The sequence below is a fragment of the Coturnix japonica genome, chromosome 4 (genome assembly GCF_054131305.1).
Source record: "Coturnix japonica strain WE chromosome 4, WE-NBRP24, whole genome shotgun sequence".
NCBI classification, from domain to species: domain Eukaryota; kingdom Metazoa; phylum Chordata; class Aves; order Galliformes; family Phasianidae; genus Coturnix; species Coturnix japonica.
In genome coordinates this window covers 27504135-27527484 of record NC_140666.1, presented here as the reverse complement: position 1 = coordinate 27527484, position 23350 = coordinate 27504135, and the positions used below count along the sequence as shown (strand labels likewise).

The following is a 23350-nucleotide window of genomic DNA, read 5'->3' as shown; positions in this document are numbered from 1 at the left end:
GTAAAAGAAGAATAAGATCACTCCAGAAATTATGCTCCCACATTTCATTTTTGTAAGTAAAATTTTTGGGGTGGTCATTTGTATTCAAAATTTGCCTATCTGTCTGTTCCAGTTAAATAAATCTTTCATTTTTAAGTGTGTATTTTTAAAGGATTCTAAATTTAATAATTATACGGTAGTCTGAACTCATGTGTGTGTAACCACCTCATATGTCAGAGCAGTAACATTTAGTCTTAATGTAAGAACAAAAATTATTGAAGTGTGTGCAGCCCTTTTATATTTTTACAATAAACAGATATAATATACAAACTAAATACCTTTCTCAGAACATGTCTGTACTGAAATAAGGTGTTCTTGAACACTTCAGTGGCACTAAGTCTGCCATGTCAATCTCCTAAATCATTTCAGATTCATGTACCTGTATGGTGGCCACTCACTATATTCTTTCATCATTACAATGTTATCAAACTTTGCACAACAACTGTTATGCTTTAATAGCCAGTAACACTGGAAAAAAAAAGTCATTCTATTATGGTCATGATTCAGTAACAATGATTTTATAGTTAATAGGGAACTTGGCAGACAAATAAACTTGTAAAGTATATAATCAATATAAAACCCCAAAGGACTGAAATTAAGACAGCTTCTCATGACCTGAAGTTGTTCTCTCTTCACTGTCTCATCTCTTGCACAAAATTCTCACCATACTGCATGAAAAATCGATGACATCTTTCATCACAAAGGCTGCTATACTTTTCTAAGTAAGTTAAACAAAATTGCTAAATATCTCACACAGAAAGTGCTTCCCTATTTCTGCAGAACTTGAAAATCTGCTGTTGTCTTTTGGGATATAAAAAATGCTTCTTTTGGGTGATTTTAATTGCAAAACAATCACTAGACTCCGTAAAATTTGACCTATTCCATCTTAATTTAGGACATTCAGAAGAAAGTTAACTTGCTTGCTATAGTTAGGAAGATCTGATTTAATTTCCTAAAACCCAGTTGCCCTACTTCGCTTCTCACTACAGCTCCTTCAAGCAGCAAGTAGTATTTATCTACCTACTCATCACTGCTGAATCAAGGCTAGAATAACTTACGCACAAGGGAAACAGAATATTTAACGAGCTGCAAAGGAATTATGTTAAGTGCTTCACTGTTGTTCCTAATAGAGCAGGTGAAAATCCATGAGGAATTAAGCATTTATAAACTAGACCTTCAAATTCATTTTAGCAATTTCCTTTGTGACTTTCACAAAACTAGGCCACAGAAAAGCAGCAATGTTTTGCAACTATTCATAATAAACTAGAGCGATCATGTGATTTTGATTTCAGTTCAAAGATCTCCTATGGGAAAACAGTTAATAACTGTTGTGATATGTAGTGAGTTTTAGGGGTAAATGTTGCCTGTGTGGTTTATGTCCAGTATTTTACCTTCTTTCCCATTACAGTTGTTGTGAACCAAATGCACTGTCAACTGTAAAATGAGAATATGCAGCAAAAACACGGTACCCCTCCAAGAAGGCATGGAATGATTTGAACCTTATGCATTTTAGTCTCTCCATGGTATATATAACTTCACTTGGCATACAAGTGACATTAAACCGTATTGATCATTACCTAGTGTAAGAAAACTGCCTTTATTTCAAGGACTACTTTGATTTTTGGTAAGGAAAAAGAAACACAATAATGCATTTCTTTCAAGTGAAAATATATGCACCATGAACCTCCACTGGCTGAGACCAAAAATGCACAAAGTTGAAATAGGCGAGTAACCAACCTTGGCGAAATATCGCATCCTTGCTGCATAAAGGCACCCAGGGAAAACCAGAGACTATTAAATATCCCAAACTCATTAGTTGATTCATTAGTCTGCGTTTCTCTTCCATCTTCAAACTCCTCTGTGTGCCACTCGTACGGACTAAATCTGCTGACCAGGAATAAAACTACACTGACCCCAATGTAGGCAAAAACAATGCACATCCAGATTTCATATGCTAATGGATCAAGAAATGAAAACACTCCTGGCTTGGACTTCTGAGGTTTCTTGATCATTATTGATATCCCCAGGCTCATAAAGGGCTTTGAGAAGTCAATCACCTCTTCTCTCACCAATGTTATAGTTAATGGAGCAATTGCAATATCAGCTTTCTGTAAAGGAAAAAAAGAAAAAAGAAGGAAAAAAAAGAAAGAAAACAATAGCCAATACAATGATTATAGTTTAGTTTCCATTGCATTTCATAAATGTAAAACAGGATAGCAGACATGGCTAACATTCTTCACATATAGAAAATTTCAGAAACTTTTAGTTGAAACTCTTCTTACTGAAATACATACAACCATATGCTTGACATATTCCAAGCTTCCCAATTTACATATGCCCTTTTAAAAGTATATGGCATTTAAAAGTGTAAGCAAAGCCTTTTGCCTGGTAAGAAAGGTGAAACATGTACTTGCTTCCCTCCCAACTTCATTTACATTTAAAATCCAATTTTGTGCCTTTTTTTTTTTTTTCTCTTTTTCTTTTTTTTTTTTTTTTAGTTCTAAGACAAGTTATTAATTCTCTATCAGAGGAATTAAATAATTTTCCTCTACTTCAGGGAGAAAACTAAACCAAATCCCACAAATCCCATCAGTCATTTAAAATTGTTTTATTGTGAAAGATGTTCTTACCCCATAAACAAGTTCTCCAACCATCCCATTCCATATTTTCGTATCTGCATCCCTGGCCCCATACTTGCCATCTCCAACAATTGTGAGCTTATATTTGAATCCACAGTGCTTAGCAATTTCTGTAGCTAGGTCCACGCAATAGCCCTCATATCGATCATTTCCTTCAAGCATTTCATGATTTTTCTTCATCATAACATATGGGGACTCCTGCACAGAAAGACCTTGCTTTAGCTACAATGCAGCAGTTGTGCATTTCCTAGATCAGTGCATTTTCTTTTTACAAGCAAAAAAAGAGAAGACAATCATAGCATGCGTGATTCAGGTACCATTATGTCAGCTGTAAATGCTACATTCTTCATAGCCATATACAAATAACAATACTTACAGGTATAGAGATCCCAGCAGTATGTTAATAATGATCATGAATGTTAACAGGAGTTACGCATTCAGAGAAGAGAGAATAAATTCCAAAATCTGTTTCTTTCCCTCTTACAGTTTGGATAGAAGAAGGCAAAGGTATTTAGTTGCTTTTGTTGCTGTCTTAATAAAATAAAATTATACTCTATTTCACAGCTATATTCCTTCCTTGAAACACACTTCTGGCTCTACAGGCTAGAACTTAATATTGAGTTTTTATGCACAAAAATATATATCTATAAATATGTAGCAGTTCTATCATCAGCAAAACTAGGGCTGGTTTATACATTACATTAAAAGGAATACAACTCCTCTTTGCTCAACTGTTATCTTGCATCCACTGGCATTACTACATTAGCCTGTGACTTAACCAAATTGATAAAGAAACTTTGCAATTAATACACAAAATGTTGATGCAACAGTATATAACATTATTTTCTAAACAACTACAATATAATTTTTGATGTTTTATCTTATACTTCACCAGCCCACACTAGCTAAGATTCTGAAGTGCAAAAATGAGTCTCCTTCCTGTCTGGCAAAATCCATTCCCTAATAAGCAATCAATTAACAATTACTACTGTGGCTACATCATTTAAAGTGCTCTTTTCAGAAGCAGGTATTTCATTGATTTCTGGTTCTAGCCTAAAAGAAATAACCTTCTAGGTTGTTCATTTTCAAGTCAATGATAATCTGTCTTCCCCAGAAGAAAACAGCATACCAAACTGCATTTCCTTTATTTCCAGATTTTATTCATGTATCACTAATAGTAACATATCACAACCTCAAAAAATAAACAGGAAATAAGCTAATATTAACAAGAGAAATAAATCACTGTAGAATAACACTATCTTCTGACAAAATATGAGGTTAATTACCAAAATAGTGGTGACAATAATAGTCTTATTCTCTAGTCCTGAAGATTCATTTCCAAGAGGGCCATCAAGTGGATTCACAACCATTTTGTCCACTTCACTCCAATATCCGATCTAAAGAGAGTTTATAGGATGCACAGATACTAATGAACATGAACTTTCACAGAAAAGTTAAAGTATATTATTACTATGCCCATGGTTTATGCTCACAGAGAACTATTTTAGCTATGGATTTATCAGTGTAAATATTTCTATTTATAGTTACTATAGCAAATATTAACAAGAATGAACTAATGACATTTGTTCACATTATTCTAGCTAGTGTATAATTACCATTCATATATTAAGAAATCTTAGCAGCAACGCCATCAACTTTGAGACTGAATTATTATTAAATACTTCAGATTAGGAAGACATGACAAAATGGCTTCTCCCAAAAGATTTCAAATTACAGCATAATCACATTTAAGGAAACATTACTGAAAAGCAGCATTCTGTAGTTGTCATTCAGTATTTCTTCCTGATTACTGGCTCACATTCAGTATTTCAGACCAGAAAGTAAAGAGTTTAATCCACAAAACTGAAAGGAAAATACTGTCATGTAGTACTTACCAGAAATAAAAACTCTATTTGTTAGAAAGAAGTAATAGGTGCTTTTACTCTGCTCTGCAAGACCAACATAGAATATATCTCTGAATAAATATTACCATAAGTCATGCTTTAATTCATTTGTAATATTTCATTACCTACCTTAACCCCTTGCTTAGTGTGAAAAAACCTTTAGAGACACCATAAGACAATTCAAATTACCTTCCGAGGGCCAGTACTTTTGAGTTCCATGACGTTTATAGTAAAATTGATTCTCTTTCCATTCTGATCAAACTTTATATTCCCTGTTAGACCTTCCACCTGAACCTATATAGACGAAGATGAAAGTGGTAACAGAATTAAACTATGTTCCTTTGTAGAAAAATGAATTTTGTTTCCACAAATAATTATTGATTCAAAAACATTCAGTTTAGACACTTTCTGCATCCAACATAACTTAGTAAAGGAACACATTCCTGATGTGGAGTTAATTTTCTCATTATTCTCAGAAAGATCCAGGCAGATTAGAAGACTGGAAAGTTTTTTTCAAGCATTTATAGAAGACACATGCACTAATCCCAGCATTCATTCTAGGCAAGCTACCTGTTTCAACGCCCTTTCTATTTCTACACCATGACCCCAAGGTACAGCTGGATTTGCAAGACAATCTCCAGCATTTCCTCTTCTGGAGATCTCAATCCTCTGTTTACGCAAATTACGGAAAGCTTCTGTCATCACTTGCACAGCATCATAGGTCAGAGCAGATGTATACTGAAAAGGAGTGAAAATATTTCATTAAAAAACAGCTTCAATTTCAGTATAACTTCTTGTACTCTCCATCCATTTGACACAGAAATACATTAAAAATAAAGATGACAGTACAACATCCTTTTGTTCTGAGATCGCTACCATCTGAGGGACACCTGCTCTGATAAACAAACAGTGCTCTCCACTAAAGTGTTGGAGAGATAATGCTGATAAGCCTGGACTGAAAATTTACAGCTGTTTTCATGGTGTGAATTCCATTCATTTCTCACCAGAACTGTGTAACACTTTGGTGTCCAGATATGGCTGAAGTTCATAGAGATGAGCAGATGATCTACTACTTAACCCGAGTACGGCTTTAGAAACAAGAATTATTTTTTTTTACTTTTGTTACACTCTTCATGGAGTTGCAATTATACATAGAACTCAGGATACATGTCATCCCACATACAGACCCAAAAAAACAAACAATGCATACTGGTATATACATGTGTTTAAATTATTGTTACAAACAAAGGCTCAGGAGAAAAGCTGTTGGCTAGTAGGCAATATCTAGGCTACACTCCGAAAAAAATATATATTATAGGCCTTGGTGTCTGGAGGAAGACATGACATTTATCAAAGAATGATAGGCAAGGAAGAGTCCCATGTTCCTAATCTGACAGATATAAGGAGCTTTATACCTTACAACTAATAAGGTATTTCCAGAAGAATCTCACAACCATATGCATCAGAAGCTGGGGCTATACAACAGTCAAAAGTAGTTATCTTCAGTTACTGGAAAATTCTGCATCATAACTAACTGAACAAAAATCACATGTGTATACACATAGAGGACTTAAGTAAATGGATTTTATGAGTCCAGAACACCACAGAACATTAAAATTATTCCAAATTTAAGACCCATATTTGGAAATATGGGACAGAATATAACCACTTACAGCCTTATGAATGAATGCAATGATCCCTATGAAGGCTATTAGATACTGAAAATATATAAACTGTAAAGCAGTGAGAAATGATATATTGCCTCTTTGCTTCAATGGTTCAGACTTTAATGAGAATTTTAATTAGCTAGCTCAAGTCATGCAGAAGGCTGTTGTAATACTAACCAAAGCAGTCCTCTGAATTGAGGTCATTTTTGTATGCAACCAATAGACCTTGGAGAGGAAGAAAAGAAAGGTGGAACTGTTTTTCAGATGTATAAACTTACTGGATGATTAATGTGAACATTCTCAAGAAGTTTCTCACAGCGACTCATATGAAAATATTTTAAAGGATCAGAACAACAGAAAAATAAAGTAAATATGTCAACTGGAGTTGACGTTGCTTTCTACTACTGGAATTGCAGTGATTAAAAGAATGCACGGATATATAGATGAGAAGGTAACAGAGAGAAGAAAAGATACTGAAACATTTTTAGAACTGGCTAGTAATCCTGCTTCGAGAGTAGCTATTTGCATTAGAGAAACAAGTTCTACACTGTAGCACTTTGAGAAAAGCTTTGCATATGGCACTGTCATAAAACACTAACACGTTGAGTAGCAAAAGAAAAAAAGCCTTAAATTTGAGAAGATGCAGTGCCAATTCAGTTATGTTTCAATTAATCACTGAGATTTTTTAAATACTTTATCTCAAGAATATAATCCTAGTGTTATATAATTATTGGCCTGAACATCCACATCTCAGTCATATATTCAGTTTGTGCAGGGCTCAGCCTATTGATTCACATCCATTTCTATGTACAGCCATGTCACCACATATGAAATTCACATGTGCTAATTTAGGTTGAATCACGTTAAATCTAGGAATCTCAATGTATTTTACACACACTTTAAATGTTCATGCTGTAGGGGATGCCATGAAAGCAAATATCCCATGCATAATTTCTTGCTGAGTAATTTGCATATACTTTCAGCTCCTAATAACCTTCATGGAGATTGTTATTTTTATTCATTAAGGTGTGGGTAGGTTTGAACACTGCCAAACTGAAACAAAGAGGCCTCATGACCATAAATGGGTAGTAACATACAGATAACCTGCTCATGCAAATAGATGAGTGTGTTTGTATGACTGTATACATAAAGACAATTGTCATGAGTTCAAAGATGCACTAGCACCGTCTTGATTCACTTCATTTTATGAGAGACTCATTGAGGTTTAAATCTGCAATATTAAAATCAAAGGGAGCACTACTTGGAATATTATTCTTTAAAAGAGGAATAGGCCCTCACAGACTACTACTTTTACAGTGCTATAAAACTTCATTTCAGTGAAGTAATTTCATTTCAATTACTTCAAATTTTAAAAGATAAAATGGGTCAAATTTAATAGAATATACTATTGATATTATTACACAGTACCTGCAGAATTGCCTGTATCTATTAAAGCATTGCAAAGAATAAGCAAGAAGATTCCCTGCATTATCATAATTCTGGAGCTATGATGATAAGGTGACAATACAAACTTGAATGCTCTGAATTGCCCAAGGCTTTGCTGTTATTTTCTCTGAAATATGGACTGCATTACAACTCTTGCTTACAGATTTCACTACTTCCTTTTGTAGTGATTTCTGTGACTATTAGAGGAGCCCAGGGTAAACAGCTTATATACACGCGTCTACACTGTACACACAGTAAAACAAATGAAAATCACCCATGGGGCTTCAAACTAGTAGTTCAGTCCAAAAGTAATAGAACAGTGAAAAAGAAACAAGTAACAGGATATCTGGGGCAGAGACTGAGCCAAAGACAACAGTACACAAGACACCAGGGAGACCTCAGCTAGAATAGCTTATACAGCCAGAACAGTGTTTGGGAAGGCTGAATTCAGACTAAAACAGGAATAGAAGAGGGCTCTTCACCATGTATGGCAGCACTGGTACTGGAAAAGGTGGAAGGACCCTTTACATCACCAACAGAGGTCAAGAAAAATAAGATAAGAAAGCAGATATGAGTATTTTCCTTGGCTGGGGCTAAGATTCAAAGAGGAATAAGGAAGCACTCATTGTTGCAAGTGTAAGTGGAGAGAAGCAGATGTTCAGTATTTTTCCTTATATTTAAACAATTTTAGCCTACCCAAGCATAAACAAAATAGAGATCAAAGCAGCATATATGATAAAGACACAAAAGTGTGTGTCTATATCTTGTGGGTATACAAATGGCTGGCTTACTGCTCCGTACCAGCAATTTTTTTTTTTCCATTGAATTGCTAAACATTTTATCACCTCATCTGCAATACTTCAGTGAAGTACAGAGGCTAATATGAACACATCAAGTTGTCACAGACATCTTCTTCCCTTCTTCCTTTAATAAGCACATGGATCTTGCAGGGAAAAAAAAAAATAAATTAACACCAATTACTTGCTTTTGAGTCCATGGTGCTTGACAGAAATAATAAAAACAATTATTTGAATTTGAACCTGCAGAATTCATTTATGAAAAACATTACTTCTAATTCAACTCACTGATTGTGGAAACTATCCATCCGGACAAAGTAATTGCAAAATCTTATCTGTTTGTGTAATTTTACTTCCAACCTTAAAGAGCTGCAAAAGAACAATGCAACTACTACTAATAATTACCTTTAAACAACAAAGAACACAAACATACAAACATATGATTCCATAAAACAGTTTTATGCTTTTTTTTTTTTTTTTTTTTTCCCTTCAAATGTAATCAGAGAGTCACAGACTGGTTTTGGTAGGAAAGGACCTTAGTGGCCACTCAGTCCCAATCCCCTGCCATGGGCAAGGCTGCCCAGGGCCACATCTGGCCTTGCCTTGAACATCTCTAGGGATGGGATGTCCACAGCTTCACTGCGCAATTTCAGTGCCTCATTATCCCCTGAGAAAAGAAATAAATTCCTCACAATATCTAATCTGAACCTCCTTCTCTTTTAGTTAGTTCAAAACCATTCCATTGCCCTATTTATTATCTGCCCATGTAAAAGATTTATAAAATAAGACCTATTACGAATGCTGAAGTATGAATACAATAAATGGGAAAATTTGAACTGGCTGTTGCAAACTAAACTAATATGCAGATGTAAGAGGCTTTAAATAAGATCAATAATGAAGCTATGTTGTTTTCCTAAGAATGAATCTGAGAGTTCAGAAGCATCTTTAACTGAAGAGCTATTTAGGTCTGTGTGCATTTAAAGATATTCTATAAGAGGAAGTCTGGATGCAACAGTACACAATCACCTTCTTAATCTACAGAAGAATACATTTAAAAGCTAAGAACAAATACTAGTGTAACTCCTTTTTGTCCACTTTCCATTTACAACAATGACCTCTTTTTGCCACTCTCAACGTGAAAGCAGCTTATCAACCTGTGCTGTCCTTTTTCTTAATTTATTTGCCCTAGAAACACCCTTTCATTTTGTATGTTCTGGCACACGCCACTTCTTCCACTTCAAAAAATAATAATAAAGTTAGTGATAAATCATTAAGTTTATGTGACTGGAAGAAGATATACATTTTTAAATGTAAATTGCTATTTACTAAAATATTTACAGAAATACAGTCTCCAACCATTGTTCTTTCATTGATAAAAGCAGTCATTTAAGCATTACTATCTATGACAAATACCCCTGGTGAATTGAGCTTTTATCCATGAACCCTACAGAGATGATTATAAAAATGTATCTCATATTACTTTCCAGAAGAAAAAACTCATGGCTAGTGCAATTAATTAAAATTATTTTTAATTTTTTCATTAGAGATTAGATATTTGGAATCAGCCATTTTATAATATCATATCAATAGCTAGAATCCAAAACTTCCAGCAGTCTCTTCAGCTTTGTTATTTTTACTAGTAGCCAGTCAGAAGTCCTACACAGATTAAAGGGAATACATGCTAGTAATTATCTTAGAAATTTAAAAATACTGCTGTAGAAACAAGACTAAACTGAAATTTCAAATTCCTTGCATTAATTGGATTTAAATTTCCGACTAGCCTACTACATAAAGTCATACTAAATCTTTGAGCTTGGTTTTAATGCGCTCTGAATCATGATAATCGGAAGTCTATAAAAGACAAAGAGACATGATGCCACAATTTACCCTGCAAAAGTTCACTTACCATAAATAAATGAATCGACACATTGCACGGCTCTAAAAATGTCCAGAACCTCTCATTTGAATACTAATAAGTCTAAAGAGAAAAAAAAGCACAAAACCTGCCTACCTACGTAATCAAGTCTGACATACCCCAACCAGCAAATACCCCAAGTATTTGCCTATTTTCTGTAGGAAAAAAAGACTGTCTTGTTTGCTCCAAAGTAATTAAAAGGAAAGACTAACAATTAAGTGTGCCAATCTTACCAGGTCATTGATTTAACTAAGAAGAAGTAACTTCCACAGAATAATAAACAGCTCATGTTTGCTCCTCTGTCGCCCCTAGATTCTAGCTAATAATACACGCAGCTACCCAAGTACATAAATGAGACTCTGGCCAAAAAAAAGTGAGCTGCAGATCTCAGAAGACCAGCAAGCACTTTTCCTTTTGGCACAGTTCAGCCATTTACGCTTGTATGACTGAAGGATCTGGGTCAATATTTCTTTCTAAGGGTCTGAGACGAATCTGCAGGTCATACCTCAAACAAGCCACAGCTTTCATTCTTTGAGTTCTCTTTAAAAAACACAATCCTAGAATGAACAACTACTTCTGCAAAGGAATCTTAAGCTATTAAAATGAAGCTTACAATTTCACAATAAAACTTCCTGCGCCCTCTATCTTCATATATTATTTTTATAAGTAGAGAAGATTGAATATTGGTATTCAAAACTCTGGTAAAATCAAGTTGCTAGAACACTTAACTGCTAGATGCATATTTTTATGTCCAGCAATCAGGAAACCAGAACACAAAGACAGAAAAATTTAGGCAGAATAACCTCACAAATGCAAGATTGCATTTTCACAGAGATAAAAAATAAATAACAGCAAACTAACAAAAAAGCAAGCAAAGCAGTTCAGATCCTGATTAAGTTATTCAGTATTACATTATTGAAACATATTTACTTTAATCATTATAAATTATTATAATCCACACTGAATTTCTTGAATTCAGGCATTGTCAATCACATTTCTATATTAAAAATGTATCTGAAGCAACAAAAGAACTTACAACTTAATTATTAAGTGCCTGGTGTTATAAAACCATTCTCATGCTACAATCATAATAAGCATTCCTTAAAATGATGGCACTGTTTTAATTCATAAACTTCTGCTGAGTAGTATCTAGACTGCTTCTTGAGTTTGCAGATTGAAAAAGAAAGTTTTTGCTGTCTACTTCTTCATTACAATCATTGAGTCATCTAAATGTTATTTATTTATGCAAGCTTTTATATTTGTCTGCATGTTCTGTGTATTCCTTTCTTGAGGTATGTCAGCATGCTAAGAGTTAAAACCAAAAGCTCTGCATTATTCCCTGCTTGTCCTTCCTGACTTATCAATTTAAGATCAGCAGCTTCCTATTTTTGCAACTTTGCCATGAACAGCACATTCTTTTGTACTACATACAGGCATTTTAGATTCTATAATCACATTAACTCTGATAAAAATAGATCTCATAATAAGCAGTTCAAAAAAAAAAAAAAAAACACACTGAAAACGTGAAACTACTAAAGGCAAAAATCAAAAGAAATAATAACTTATGATTTTGCTCTTAGCTACACATCAATTATATGTGGGGAAGGGATTATGCACCTTAAAATACAATCTAACACATTCTGAACATCTGAAACATAACGTACCAGCACAACGCAGTTTAAGACAGTGAAAATAGCTTCAGTGGGCATTGGATCATTGCCATCTTCCAATACAGTGCTGTTCTCTATGAGTCTGAGCTGCTTTAGTTTTTCAGCTGGGCAGCCACAAATTCTTTTCTGTGTGCTGGCACTATGATGTTTATGCCAGTAGAGAATAAATACTTCTTGCATTTACCAAGCTTAAAGTTGGCTTATGAAAGATCACGGCTAGGTAGAATGACTTTGTACTTTGCATGTCTCACTAATCTTCAAAAGGTATGAACTCCACCTGAAATTATACCAAAGGCTGCTCCCACTGTAAGTATTAATAAAAATAGGAAGTTGGAGCATTTGAATGTGTATGGGTACGACATCTTAGGCATACCCTGACGCTAAAGCTCCGAGTTTTTGTTTTGCTACATGGCTGCTCAGTGGCATGTTTCAAAATTTGCACATTGCTGGCTCTGTAAAGAACTACATGCAGAGCCTGACAATACCTTCAGTTATAACAGATTTATTCTAAATTTAATTTGAGGTACCTTGAGCGTAACAGCTTTCCTTTTGAAAGATGAGAAATTCTTTTGTAAAAAAGCAGCAAGCAAAATAGTAGTTTCAAGAATCTTTCTGAATTTATTTACTTTGTGTATCCCAGGCACAGTACAGTAACAAGTCTTTTGTCATCTATGCATTAAAAGTAGGATATATTTCAATTAATATTTTATAAATGAGAAAGATGTATTTTTAAAGCAATTCGATACAGGTCCTCCTCTCAGCATAGAAAACCAGAACAAATTTGCAGCACTATTGCCTGCAACGAAACATTTGCATTATCAAGGTTAACACTACCCCTGACTCTCTTTAAGGTTTCTTCCACTACAAACCATTCTATGATTCTCTAGTTACCAGCCAGAGGCATGCAAGCTCCTTTGAATTATGTAGCAATAACACAAAATTCTATAAACTAAGCTGTTTCATGCAGATTTTGCTGTTACAGCTTTAGAACTCTAGACTCCATTGGAATTGGAGGCACAAGCTCATTTATGAACAGTGGCAGTTTGGATTACTACCTTAAAATCAAAAGAGATAAAGGTTATTCAGTGAGATCATGGAACGGACCAAAAAGAGTGATAATCTACCTCAAAAACTAGGACATCTGTATAGCATACCAAGTAGCACAGGATAACTCACGTGACTAGAATACTAATAAGAAAGGAATGGCTTGTTTGAGAAAGAGAGGCGAGGAATACACTTCCACAAGAATAGGTGTAAAATCCAGCTGAGGTGCAGAACCCAGTCTGGCATTTCAAAAAAGATGAGTCCCAACTAGAAAGGTTCTAGAACAAAATGATTAACAGCATTTGAGGGTAGAAAATTCAAAGGAAGTGGGATTATTTAGTTCAGAAGGAAGGAAAGCAAGGACAAATACAGCAGCCATCTTCAAATATAGAAGGACAGCTAGAAAGAAGAATGTACTCGTATATAGGAAGCAGAGAGCAGTAAGGGATCTGGAGACAATGCCTAACTTAGGTTAGAAAAAAAAAAAAAAAGCAAAAGGTAAGACTTTGTATGCTCTTAAACTGAACATTTGGGAAAGCTGTGAAATCACTATTCATCAGGAATTACACAGATATATTTGATCCTGCCTTCAGGCAAGGAGGATGGACTAGATGACTGCTCAAGGGCCTTTCTTGCCCTATTTCTGTGGTGGCCATCATTGTCATCTGCCTCTAGGTCTCTTAGGATGGCAATGAAATATGACATCTCTGTGCCTTACACATAATCGAAGGGAACCTGACAAGTAACATGTGTACAAGGGCAAAAGATAGAAACCTATGCTAAGAAACATGGCAACTGATAGAACCAATCTCTCAAAGCATTGTAGAACACATCTACTCCCTTCTCCCCAATACCCCTAGAACTTATAAATTATGAGATAATTTAATGTAATTTTTATCCAAATAGCAGTGCAATCTCATATATTCCTTGTGCAGATACCATGTAAACAAAGATAAAAATTAGATCAGGCATTTTAATTTAATATGTGCTGTGAAACATGAACTTTATGAAAATATTTTTTTTCATTTATTTTTCCTATCTATAAAAAAGCAAACTCCAAAACAAGAGGATATTCCAATTTACTCTCCTTTATCACTTTCAGTTTCTAATAAAATCAAAAGGAACCAAAAAGGAAGATGTAAAGGTAGTAACTCTGATGAAATTACAAATTTATGTTATAACAAACCATTGCAACTATTTTTTTCTCACTTATGCCTTTCACTGTGATTACTTCCTGACTAAGATTCTGCAGCATTAGCAGAGGTAGGTAGATTTCATCCTTTGAAAACCAGAGACACACAAAAAGAATTTTACTAATCATCTACAGTCAGTTCATCCTTTATCTTTTGTCTAAATGACAGCAACACATATTGCACAAATATAAAAAGAATGTATCTAGAATCATAGAATCATAGATTTGCTCAGTTTGGAAAAGACCTTCAAGATCACTGAGTCCAACCACAACCTAACCATACTACCCTAACTACCCTCCACCAAATCACATCTCTGAGCACCACATCCAAACAGTTTCTGAACACATCCAGGGATGGTGACTTAACCACCTCCCTGGGGAGCCTATTCCAGCGCTTAACAGCCCATTCTGTAAAGAAGTGTTTCCTGATATCCAACCTAAACTTACCCTGGCACAACTCGAGGCCATTTCTTGAGGCCATTTTCATCTAAAGGCATGACACAGGCTCTAGCTTCTTCTTTCAAACAGTACATGAAAAATTTACTTGTTCTCTCTCTCAAAAATAAAATATAAATATATATATAAATACAAAAATAACCAAAGAAAAAAATATAGTTTCAATTAAAACTTCCAAAATATGACATTAAAAAAAGAACCCACAAACTACATACATGTACATATATTAAGTAAGCATTAAGGTTGGGCAATTAAAATAATTTCTGTTTCAGGAATTTGCAGCATGATCCATTTCTTGCTGAAGGTTCTTATTCACCTTATTAGAAGCAAAGAAAATACTTCATATTCAGCCTGTAAAAACTTATGCCTAGAACATTTGCCATTTATTTCTTTTGTGGTAATACACTTAAGAATTACTTAAATACACTCATTTTTAATAACATATCTGATTGTATTACATTTTGAAAGCAATCACTGATCTCTGTAACTGCTACATAAGACAAGAAGATACAATTATCCCCAGTTTATGCAGAGGGACGGCTGAGGTAAGGAACTTTACCTTTTCGTACATCATCACAACTTGCATCACTCAGACCTGGAACTAGACCACAGTTCTGTACCTCCGGCATACTGTTTAATTTTGTAAGTTTTTGTAGGGTTTAGTCACCTTTCCCAGAGCAACTGGCTTATCATTTCTTTGATAGCACAGGAAGTGCTAGATCTGTACTCCCTGAGAACACGTGTATGACTACATGTATATACACATGTATATATGTGCCTCTAAAACATTTTAAAACTAGTAGAAAGAGACAAATCAAAAAGAAGTCAGCAGCCACTTAATATATCACATCAAAACATTTTCCTAACAAGTTGTCAGGGAAAGATTTACAGCTATACAAGAAAAACTGATGCTGCCTTTAACCTTTTTTGACAGCGCAGTATCTCTGCTGAACCAGTGCTATTACAGAGAATGTTAAAAGTACCCCAGAGAAAACATTAAAATTGGCACAGCCGATTTTGTCACATTTTCTCTCCTGTCTTTCTAGTCCAATCCTGTCACAGTTAAAACAAACGCAAGACATACCTTTATTGTACTAGTGTGTGCACCAGGATATTCTTTTTCCTCTAGTGTTGACCAACGTTGTATAAATTTTGATACCAAAGGATCATCATAGTCAACTATCTGAAATCCTGAGACATTAGCTCCTCCAAACTGAATTTTGGATAAATCTCCATCAGTAAATCCCTGGGCACAGAAAAAATTACATCTGTTATTCCAGTAGTTCTGGCAGATCTCTCAGTAGCCTTATACATATAAAAGCATTACCATATGACATCTATTGCAAATGTGTAAGCCAAATGTTTTCTTCAAACAGGATCCAAGTTAAAATCCTGGGCTGCCAGCCAACACTGCCTCTTGTTGTTTAGTAGTCTTATACTTCCATAGAACAAGTGCTACCTTTGCCATGATAACTTTCTTAGAACAAAAACAACTGTTAATTTGAATGAGACTACTTAGATTTTTAGAAGTCAGTAACAGATAGGAAAGCAAATTTTAGCCTGGCTGGTTGTTTTTTTAAATATATAAAATGAAAGTGGGTTACACTAAAACAGTCTGTTTATGCAAATTAAATGAGGGATATCTAGTTTTTTCAATCAGTATAAAGACAATATAATCAACTACCAGATAAATTTTCTGGTAGAACACTTTTTGAAATCAATACACAGTAAAGCAAATATGGTACTAAATAGCTTTAAAATATAATGATTCAATATGCTTAAAATCTTACAGGTTTGAAAATCTTACTGTTACAAGCCAAGCAATGGCTAAAATAGCAACCAGTCAACGTAATGAAATACACTAGGCAACTTTCCAAAAAGCTTATTTCCTTTGAGACTAAAAATATTCTTACAACATATGCAGCACTAACAGAGGGGATTTTCAAAAGTCTGTATGACTTCTTGCTTTTCTTTTGAACATGAAGTACCCAACTGCTTTGTTCTAAATGATTAGTTAACAAATATAAATACAAATACATATTGTTATGCTTTTAAAGAGACCTTGAATTCTCCAGCTTTCCTTACTGCTTCACAGCAACATGGAAAACTTTTCAGAATACTCCTGTCGGGAGGGGAAAGGTGTTTTGATCAAAGGCTAGGAGGAGATATTACTGGAGTTGCTGAGCAAGCTTCAATCCCATTGACTGGAATTGAACAGGAAGCATTTAAGCTCTGAAAAGACTCAGCCAATAAAACAAACACTATCTGAACATGCACATATATTTAGCAAGTGTACATATATCTAGCTTTTCATTATTTTCTAAACATTAATTGAAACATGAACGGTAAAATAAGTAGTGCAGGTATTTTAAATATTAAAACTGCTTACCAGATTTGCAATAATATAATGGTATCCTTTAACATGTTTACCAATTGTGATAACCTGTAAGAAAAAAAAAAATACCCCCATAATAGAGAATGTTCAGCTGATAGACAGACTAATACTTAATTACTAAACATAGTATGATGTAAAAGTTAGTTATGAGCTTTACGTCATGCAATACTGAGATTGTTCAGTGCTTCACTTTTATTTTACCTCATGAAAACATTCCCTGCTGGTAGAAATTTGTTATATTGAACATCAAGCTCTAAAATCTGTAAGGGCTTGAATGATAACTACTGTGCTTCATATTAAATGTTCATCCTCGACAGGTAGGAATGGGTATCACAGAGTCTGTGATTCAGACATTCTTGCTTATGTTCTACTCCATTTATAGCAGTATTGAAACGTTCCTTGAAGCAAAAATTTAAAATTAAAAGCATTATGACATGAATGAAAATATCTACATTATGAGGAAATTTTACAGGTTCAAATTGTTGTTAGTTGTCCTAACGCTTCCATATGATCTCTCTCAAAGGAGATGGTGGTTCATCAGCTGTCTCCACTGGCAAGCAGGTATCATAGATTCTTCTCCCATATCGTCTTAATTAAGACTACATCTTCATGGGAAAGTATGCATTTGGAGCAAAACAATTCTCCAGAGAAAGGATATGGGAGAAAAGTGGTTTCTAGAGATTTATTCCATCTTTTGAACAATGAAAACAACAGGAAAGAGCAACTATTCTGAGGAAGCTGATGGACTCAAAGTATTTTTTCAGCTTCAACTCACAAAAATGGTTGGAATCTGGCAAAGAAGCTGCTGCACAGGAGGAAAAAAATAATAATAAAAAAATGAAGAAACAACTTTGCAAACACACCATGTGTCTGTACAGTGATCCAAAGACCACAGAGCATTACTGGGACACAGCTTATAAAGACAGCGAGATAAACAAAAATACTGAAGAAGGTTTGTTCAAGAATGGAAAGCAAGAAAGAAAGCAAAGAATTTACAGCTCAGTGTATCAAGAAAGTATACAATACTCCAATATTCAGGAAAAAAACTGGCCCACTGTGTGCTTCTCAGTAAAAGTACTAGAGAAAAAGAAAAATGATTCTGATACAAAGGCTGAAGGCACACTCAAGAAAAGACTTATGATGAGAAGTGGGTTTTGGTTGTTTTGGGTTGTTGGTTTGCCTTTTTTTGGCTGGAATTAAAAGTTTTTTAACAAATGAATCTGCTAGTAAGGTAGAACCCAATGTACCTAATTGGCAGTTAGAAAATTAGAATGACACAATCTAAGAAACTCAAAGGCCAAAGAAACTTACAGATACTACCAGAAATCCTTTCTTAGGATGATTATTCATTTTTGGTAAGGGAGAAAATGAACAGAAAAACAGTCATTTTGGCATTTATTTCAGACTACTCGAGAAAACTAAAGTGGATTTACCTTAATATGCAAGGGAAGGAAGCCACAGGAGGGTAAGAGTACAGATAATGGACTCCAGAAAAAGATCAAACACCAGAAGCTGGTAAGGTATCTTTCAAAGAAAATCTCAAAGCTAAACCCATGAGAAAGCTCACACTTAGCAGTTTAAGGGATGATGTTCTAGCAGCATAGCTGAAAACTATTTTGATGTGAATAAATGATTGGAATTACAATGACCTGTGTGGATGAACTAGAACTATTTAACACCCTTCAATGACTTAGAAAATCAGATGAGCAGAAACAAGAGTTTATCCATCCATACACTTTTAGAAGTGACACAAGTTTATGGGGATAAACTGAGAAAATCAAAATCTCAACAAAGGTACAACCTGTCAGTGTGCAACAAGGGTTTGAAAAATATCCTAGAGACGCATTCAAAATAAGAAACCAGAAGAAAATAACAGGTATATTACCAAACACAGACAAAGCTAGTAAAAATGTATGGTGGCTAAGTGACGGTTCCTGTCACTAAAAAGTGGTACAAGGTGAAACTTAAAAAAAAAAATAAAATTAAACTTCATATCAGAAAAGAGATTAAAATTACATATCTGATTTTCTACAATCTAGAGGATATTAAGATGATAAACAGCATACTTTTGTCAAAATCAAAATATATCAAAACAATTTATTTCCTTTCTCTGCTATGATATCCTTTAGGAAAGCTGAGGAAACAGTGGGTGCAACATGTCGAGTCTAATAAGGCTTTCATTCTGTGCAACATCATTATAAGCTCTTAAGGAAACATGAACAAAAGTCAGTATAAGATAAGCAAACAATGGTTTGACAAGCAGTAACCAGTGTTTCTCTCAAGCACTGCTCTGTTCAATATACATACTAATGACCTGAAATGTATCAGTATTTTTTCAATCAGTAAACTTAACAACAAACCAAAAAGTATGATTATAAAACATTGCAGATGGTGTCAGAGAGAAGCTGCAAATGCTGTGAAGGACAGGATCAAATTAAAATTAATCCTGAAAATTTCAGAAATAGTTTTTGAGTACAAATTCAAAATAAAATGACACAAATAGAATGCACTCAGTTTGCATGCTCAAACACAATGCTCATTGCCTGAGCCTCTCCAAGCTATAATCATCTTCACAGTGAAGACTAAAACAAGAAACCCTCTGAAAAAAACTTCAGACTAAACCCAAACAAATGCAACTAAACCTAGCTAATATATTCCTACAGATGTTGCACTGTCTCACATGGTCAAGCTTATATCAGTACAGAATTTTTCCTACAGTCTTCCACTGCGCTCTGTATGCATAAAAACAGTAAACAAGATAAAAATACAGCACTGGAAAGATCCACCTGGACCCACGTAGACACTAGAACTGAAGAGGTGGATTTGGAGGCAATACAAGAATTTGAGTAAGAGCCCTGTGGTGCTGTTGTAAAAAGAAAATAATAAAAACAAAACCACATACAAGGGGGTGGGGAGATGACATCTTTCTGCTCTGCTGAAAGTTCAAGAAGCCCTTACTGTGGAAGACAGCATCCAAAAATTGTTTAACACATCATAAGATAGTGACAAACTAAAGAGCAAAATTAAAGAGGGAACTACAAGGAAAACTGAATGAAAAAGATAAGCTGGTCCTCCAAGACATACAAGATCTTTAAAAAAAAAAAAACAAACTAGAATTAGAAATCACTTTCAAGGTACACAGCAAACTAACCCCTAGAGTTCTATAACTATTTGTAATGCACCATTTATAACAGTGTAGGAAGTACATATAACACAGTATAATACCTAGACAGATTGCAAAATAGCCTTAATGAGATTTTTTTAAAAATAATCAGGATAGAAAGCCATACCAGATGATCCAGACAGAATTATCCTGCCTTTGAACAGAAGGAACAATTATAGGATTTGCACGTTCTCTTTCTGTCCAATGCGTATGTGGTTCTCAACAGAAATGTGTCACTTCCAAAAGATGCATAATGATCACAAAAACAGGATCAACAGAAATGAACTCATTGTGCTTTTTATAGAACATAAATAATTGCCACAACTGAAAAATAGGGAATAGCACACCTGATCAACAATGTCATTGACTTTATCGCGCTCGCAGTCTAAAATCACCCTCCTTTCCTTTTTCACTTCTAGATCTTGAAATAGTGAACGGTAGGTTTCATCTTTTCTGTCATTGTTAATATTTCCTACGTTGATAGCAGTCACTTGCCACTTCTTTTCAGCTGCAGAATCCAGCACAGCTTGCAATGTTGATAACCCTAGTGATGTGCAGGAGAAAGCAAAAGATATAACTGACAAAGTCTCAGGAATAACAAGCTTCTAGAAGATGATTTATGAGATTACTTATTTAAGATTACACCATTACATGTTTAAACTGTCATGCACAGTTAGGAATCAGAAATGAAAACAGTAGGTTCCAACATTCTACTTACGTGAAACTTCTACTTAAACCTCTGGAAGAGATCAGAACAGAGCCTTATAAAGACAATATTTTGGTTTTAATTCAACATTTTTCAGAAGGGAATTCTGCCAATTCACTGATTCACTGCTGGGATCCTATACACTCAGAATGAGGTCTTCCAGGAGAAAAAGGATGCAATTACAGAAAGAGGATCAGATCTTTATTACTAAATCCTACTTAACTCTTCCTGCTCTCAATACTTGCGCAGTAACCTATTTAAATCCTGATCTCACTGAGGCCTGTGGCAAAACTCTCACATTCTAGAGCGATGAGAAGTTATTTTTTTTCTGTTGCCTACACTCATAACCTGGATAACTGAGCAATTGTTTCTGTGGACCACAACTAATCTATGATAATGAAAGAAAATTTGATTATATATGTATATTTTTTTCCATATAAATTAGTAGGCCTAGCATCTATAGATTTTTGCTGCTATTTTAGCATTTTGGTATTTTTCTGCCAGGAAGCCATAAGGTCTGCACAGTTTCAACTGCCTCTAAATCACTGTAAAATCAGCGAAGATTTCACTTGACTAATTTTTCCTTTTTAACGATTAAGTAACAGAGAACAAAAACATAGATTTGTATGTAAAGAAATGAAAAGGCATGTAAAAGGAAGCTTCAAGGATAAATTTCATGAGAAATGACAGTGATTACGAACATAACTGTAGAAAGAAAGTGCTAAGAGTCAATTTGCCTCAAAGTTTGTAAACACATCATTACATTAGCCAGTTTTAGCAATTCAGCTTCCCAAGTGAAAGTAGTAATAACGTACAGCAATACATATAAGACTGGTCATCAGCAAAGGAAGAAAATGGCAGGTTTCCAAAAGTATTATTTCAATAATATGTCATATAATTCTGGCTTTCTATACTGACTTTAAAAAAGACTGATAGGAAGTTCTAAATGTCACGCAATGAGTATTTTAGAATAATAGACAACTACAGTCCAAGGGCACTCACAACCTATTCATAACACATTAAAGTGGCCATTTCCCAAAAAAAGATAATTAACAGAAGTACACTAAAAGATGTAAAGAGTATCTCAAAATATTATAAGCTATTAAAAGTAATTCTATACTTCAAAAAAAAAAAAAAAAAGTACTTAATGGCAATTGTTTTTACTTTCATTCCTTTTTAATTCTTTTGGATGATCATGCAAGACAAGGAAACAATTCCTGCTATTGCAGATTTTCCATGTTGTGTTCCCAGGAATATAAAACCCACATTCAATTTTGTTTTTAGATTTATGGTTTTACTTCTTGAAATGAGTATTAAGACTGTATTATTGTGGAAGATTTTGTTCCAACTTCAGGAGGAAATATCAAGGCATTTTCCAGAGGAAATGACAACTTCTTTATTATTATGCAACTCTGTGATATTTAAAGTAGTCATGTGCAGCTCACTCAGTTGCTGAATAACACCTAACATCAAGAGCAAGTACTATAAAAGGGAAATCTTATTCTGAGAGGTACAAGTATAGCTCACCTTGGAAAAATACACTTTGGATGAAGCAAGCAATGATAATTTCAATGCATAACAATTAGGGAAAAAAAAAAAAAAGAGAATGGAAAATTAAACTAACTTTCAGAAACAAATGTTTCTGCAGGTTCCTAAAAAAGAATAAATTCTAGCATGTGTGAACATACCTGTGCAGTGCGCTAATTAATTCCTATGGGCTTGGTTTAAAGAAGAGAAATGTTTCAAAATCTCCTTTCACTTCAAATAAATTAATTTTATAATTCTCCATTATGAAGTGTACTGTTTGCCTAGTTTTATTTGCACATTTGGCAATGTAAAATCATCCTTACTTGTAATTCAATAGTGATGACCCTATCAAGGATACGATATTTTTTGCAGTGCATGTTATTGGTTTAGTTTGCATTCTGTTCCTATGTTTAACAGCTTTGCTTCTTCCCCTACACAACTGAAAAATAATAATAGCAAAAAAAAAAAAATTATAATAAAAAGATTCAAAAAATTAGCAAGGCAAATTGAATCATATCAAGACATTGAATATAATCTGAATCATTGTTTCAATTCTGATTTAGTAGATTTCACATTTTTGAACATGCCCTTATAAGTAACTTTTGCACCAAACAGAATACCAGGCACAGACTAATTTAATGAGGGTTGTTAATGTTACTACTACCCATTATAAGGAGTTTCTATTCTTTTTTTCTTCTGATCTTCCATTTTTCCTAGGATTTCCTTTTTTTTTGGAGTACCCTCTGCAGTAAGCAAATTTCTTGCTTTTTAGAGGTGAGAGATCTATCAA

General features: G+C 34.3%; 1 protein-coding gene across 8 annotated transcripts in view; it reads right to left on the bottom strand.

Annotated features, from left to right (window-relative positions):
- Positions 1-23350, bottom strand: part of GRIA2 (glutamate ionotropic receptor AMPA type subunit 2) — a 77313-nt gene that overhangs the window by 20135 nt on the left and 33828 nt on the right. For all 8 annotated transcript variants that reach the window (XR_004306909.2, XM_085546403.1, XM_085546404.1 and 5 more), the window contains exons 4-11: positions 20675-20871; positions 17159-17212; positions 15854-16015; positions 5153-5320; positions 4772-4876; positions 3965-4075; positions 2670-2876; positions 1777-2147 (exon numbers count right to left, since the gene is read on the bottom strand). Coding sequence is in view for 7 of the 8 variants with exons in the window: in XM_085546403.1 (XP_085402529.1) it covers positions 1777-2147; positions 2670-2876; positions 3965-4075; positions 4772-4876; positions 5153-5320; positions 15854-16015; positions 17159-17212; positions 20675-20871 (1375 nt within the window). In the remaining variant the exon portion in view is untranslated. The remainder of the gene's footprint in view (positions 1-1776; positions 2148-2669; positions 2877-3964; positions 4076-4771; positions 4877-5152; positions 5321-15853; positions 16016-17158; positions 17213-20674; positions 20872-23350) is intronic.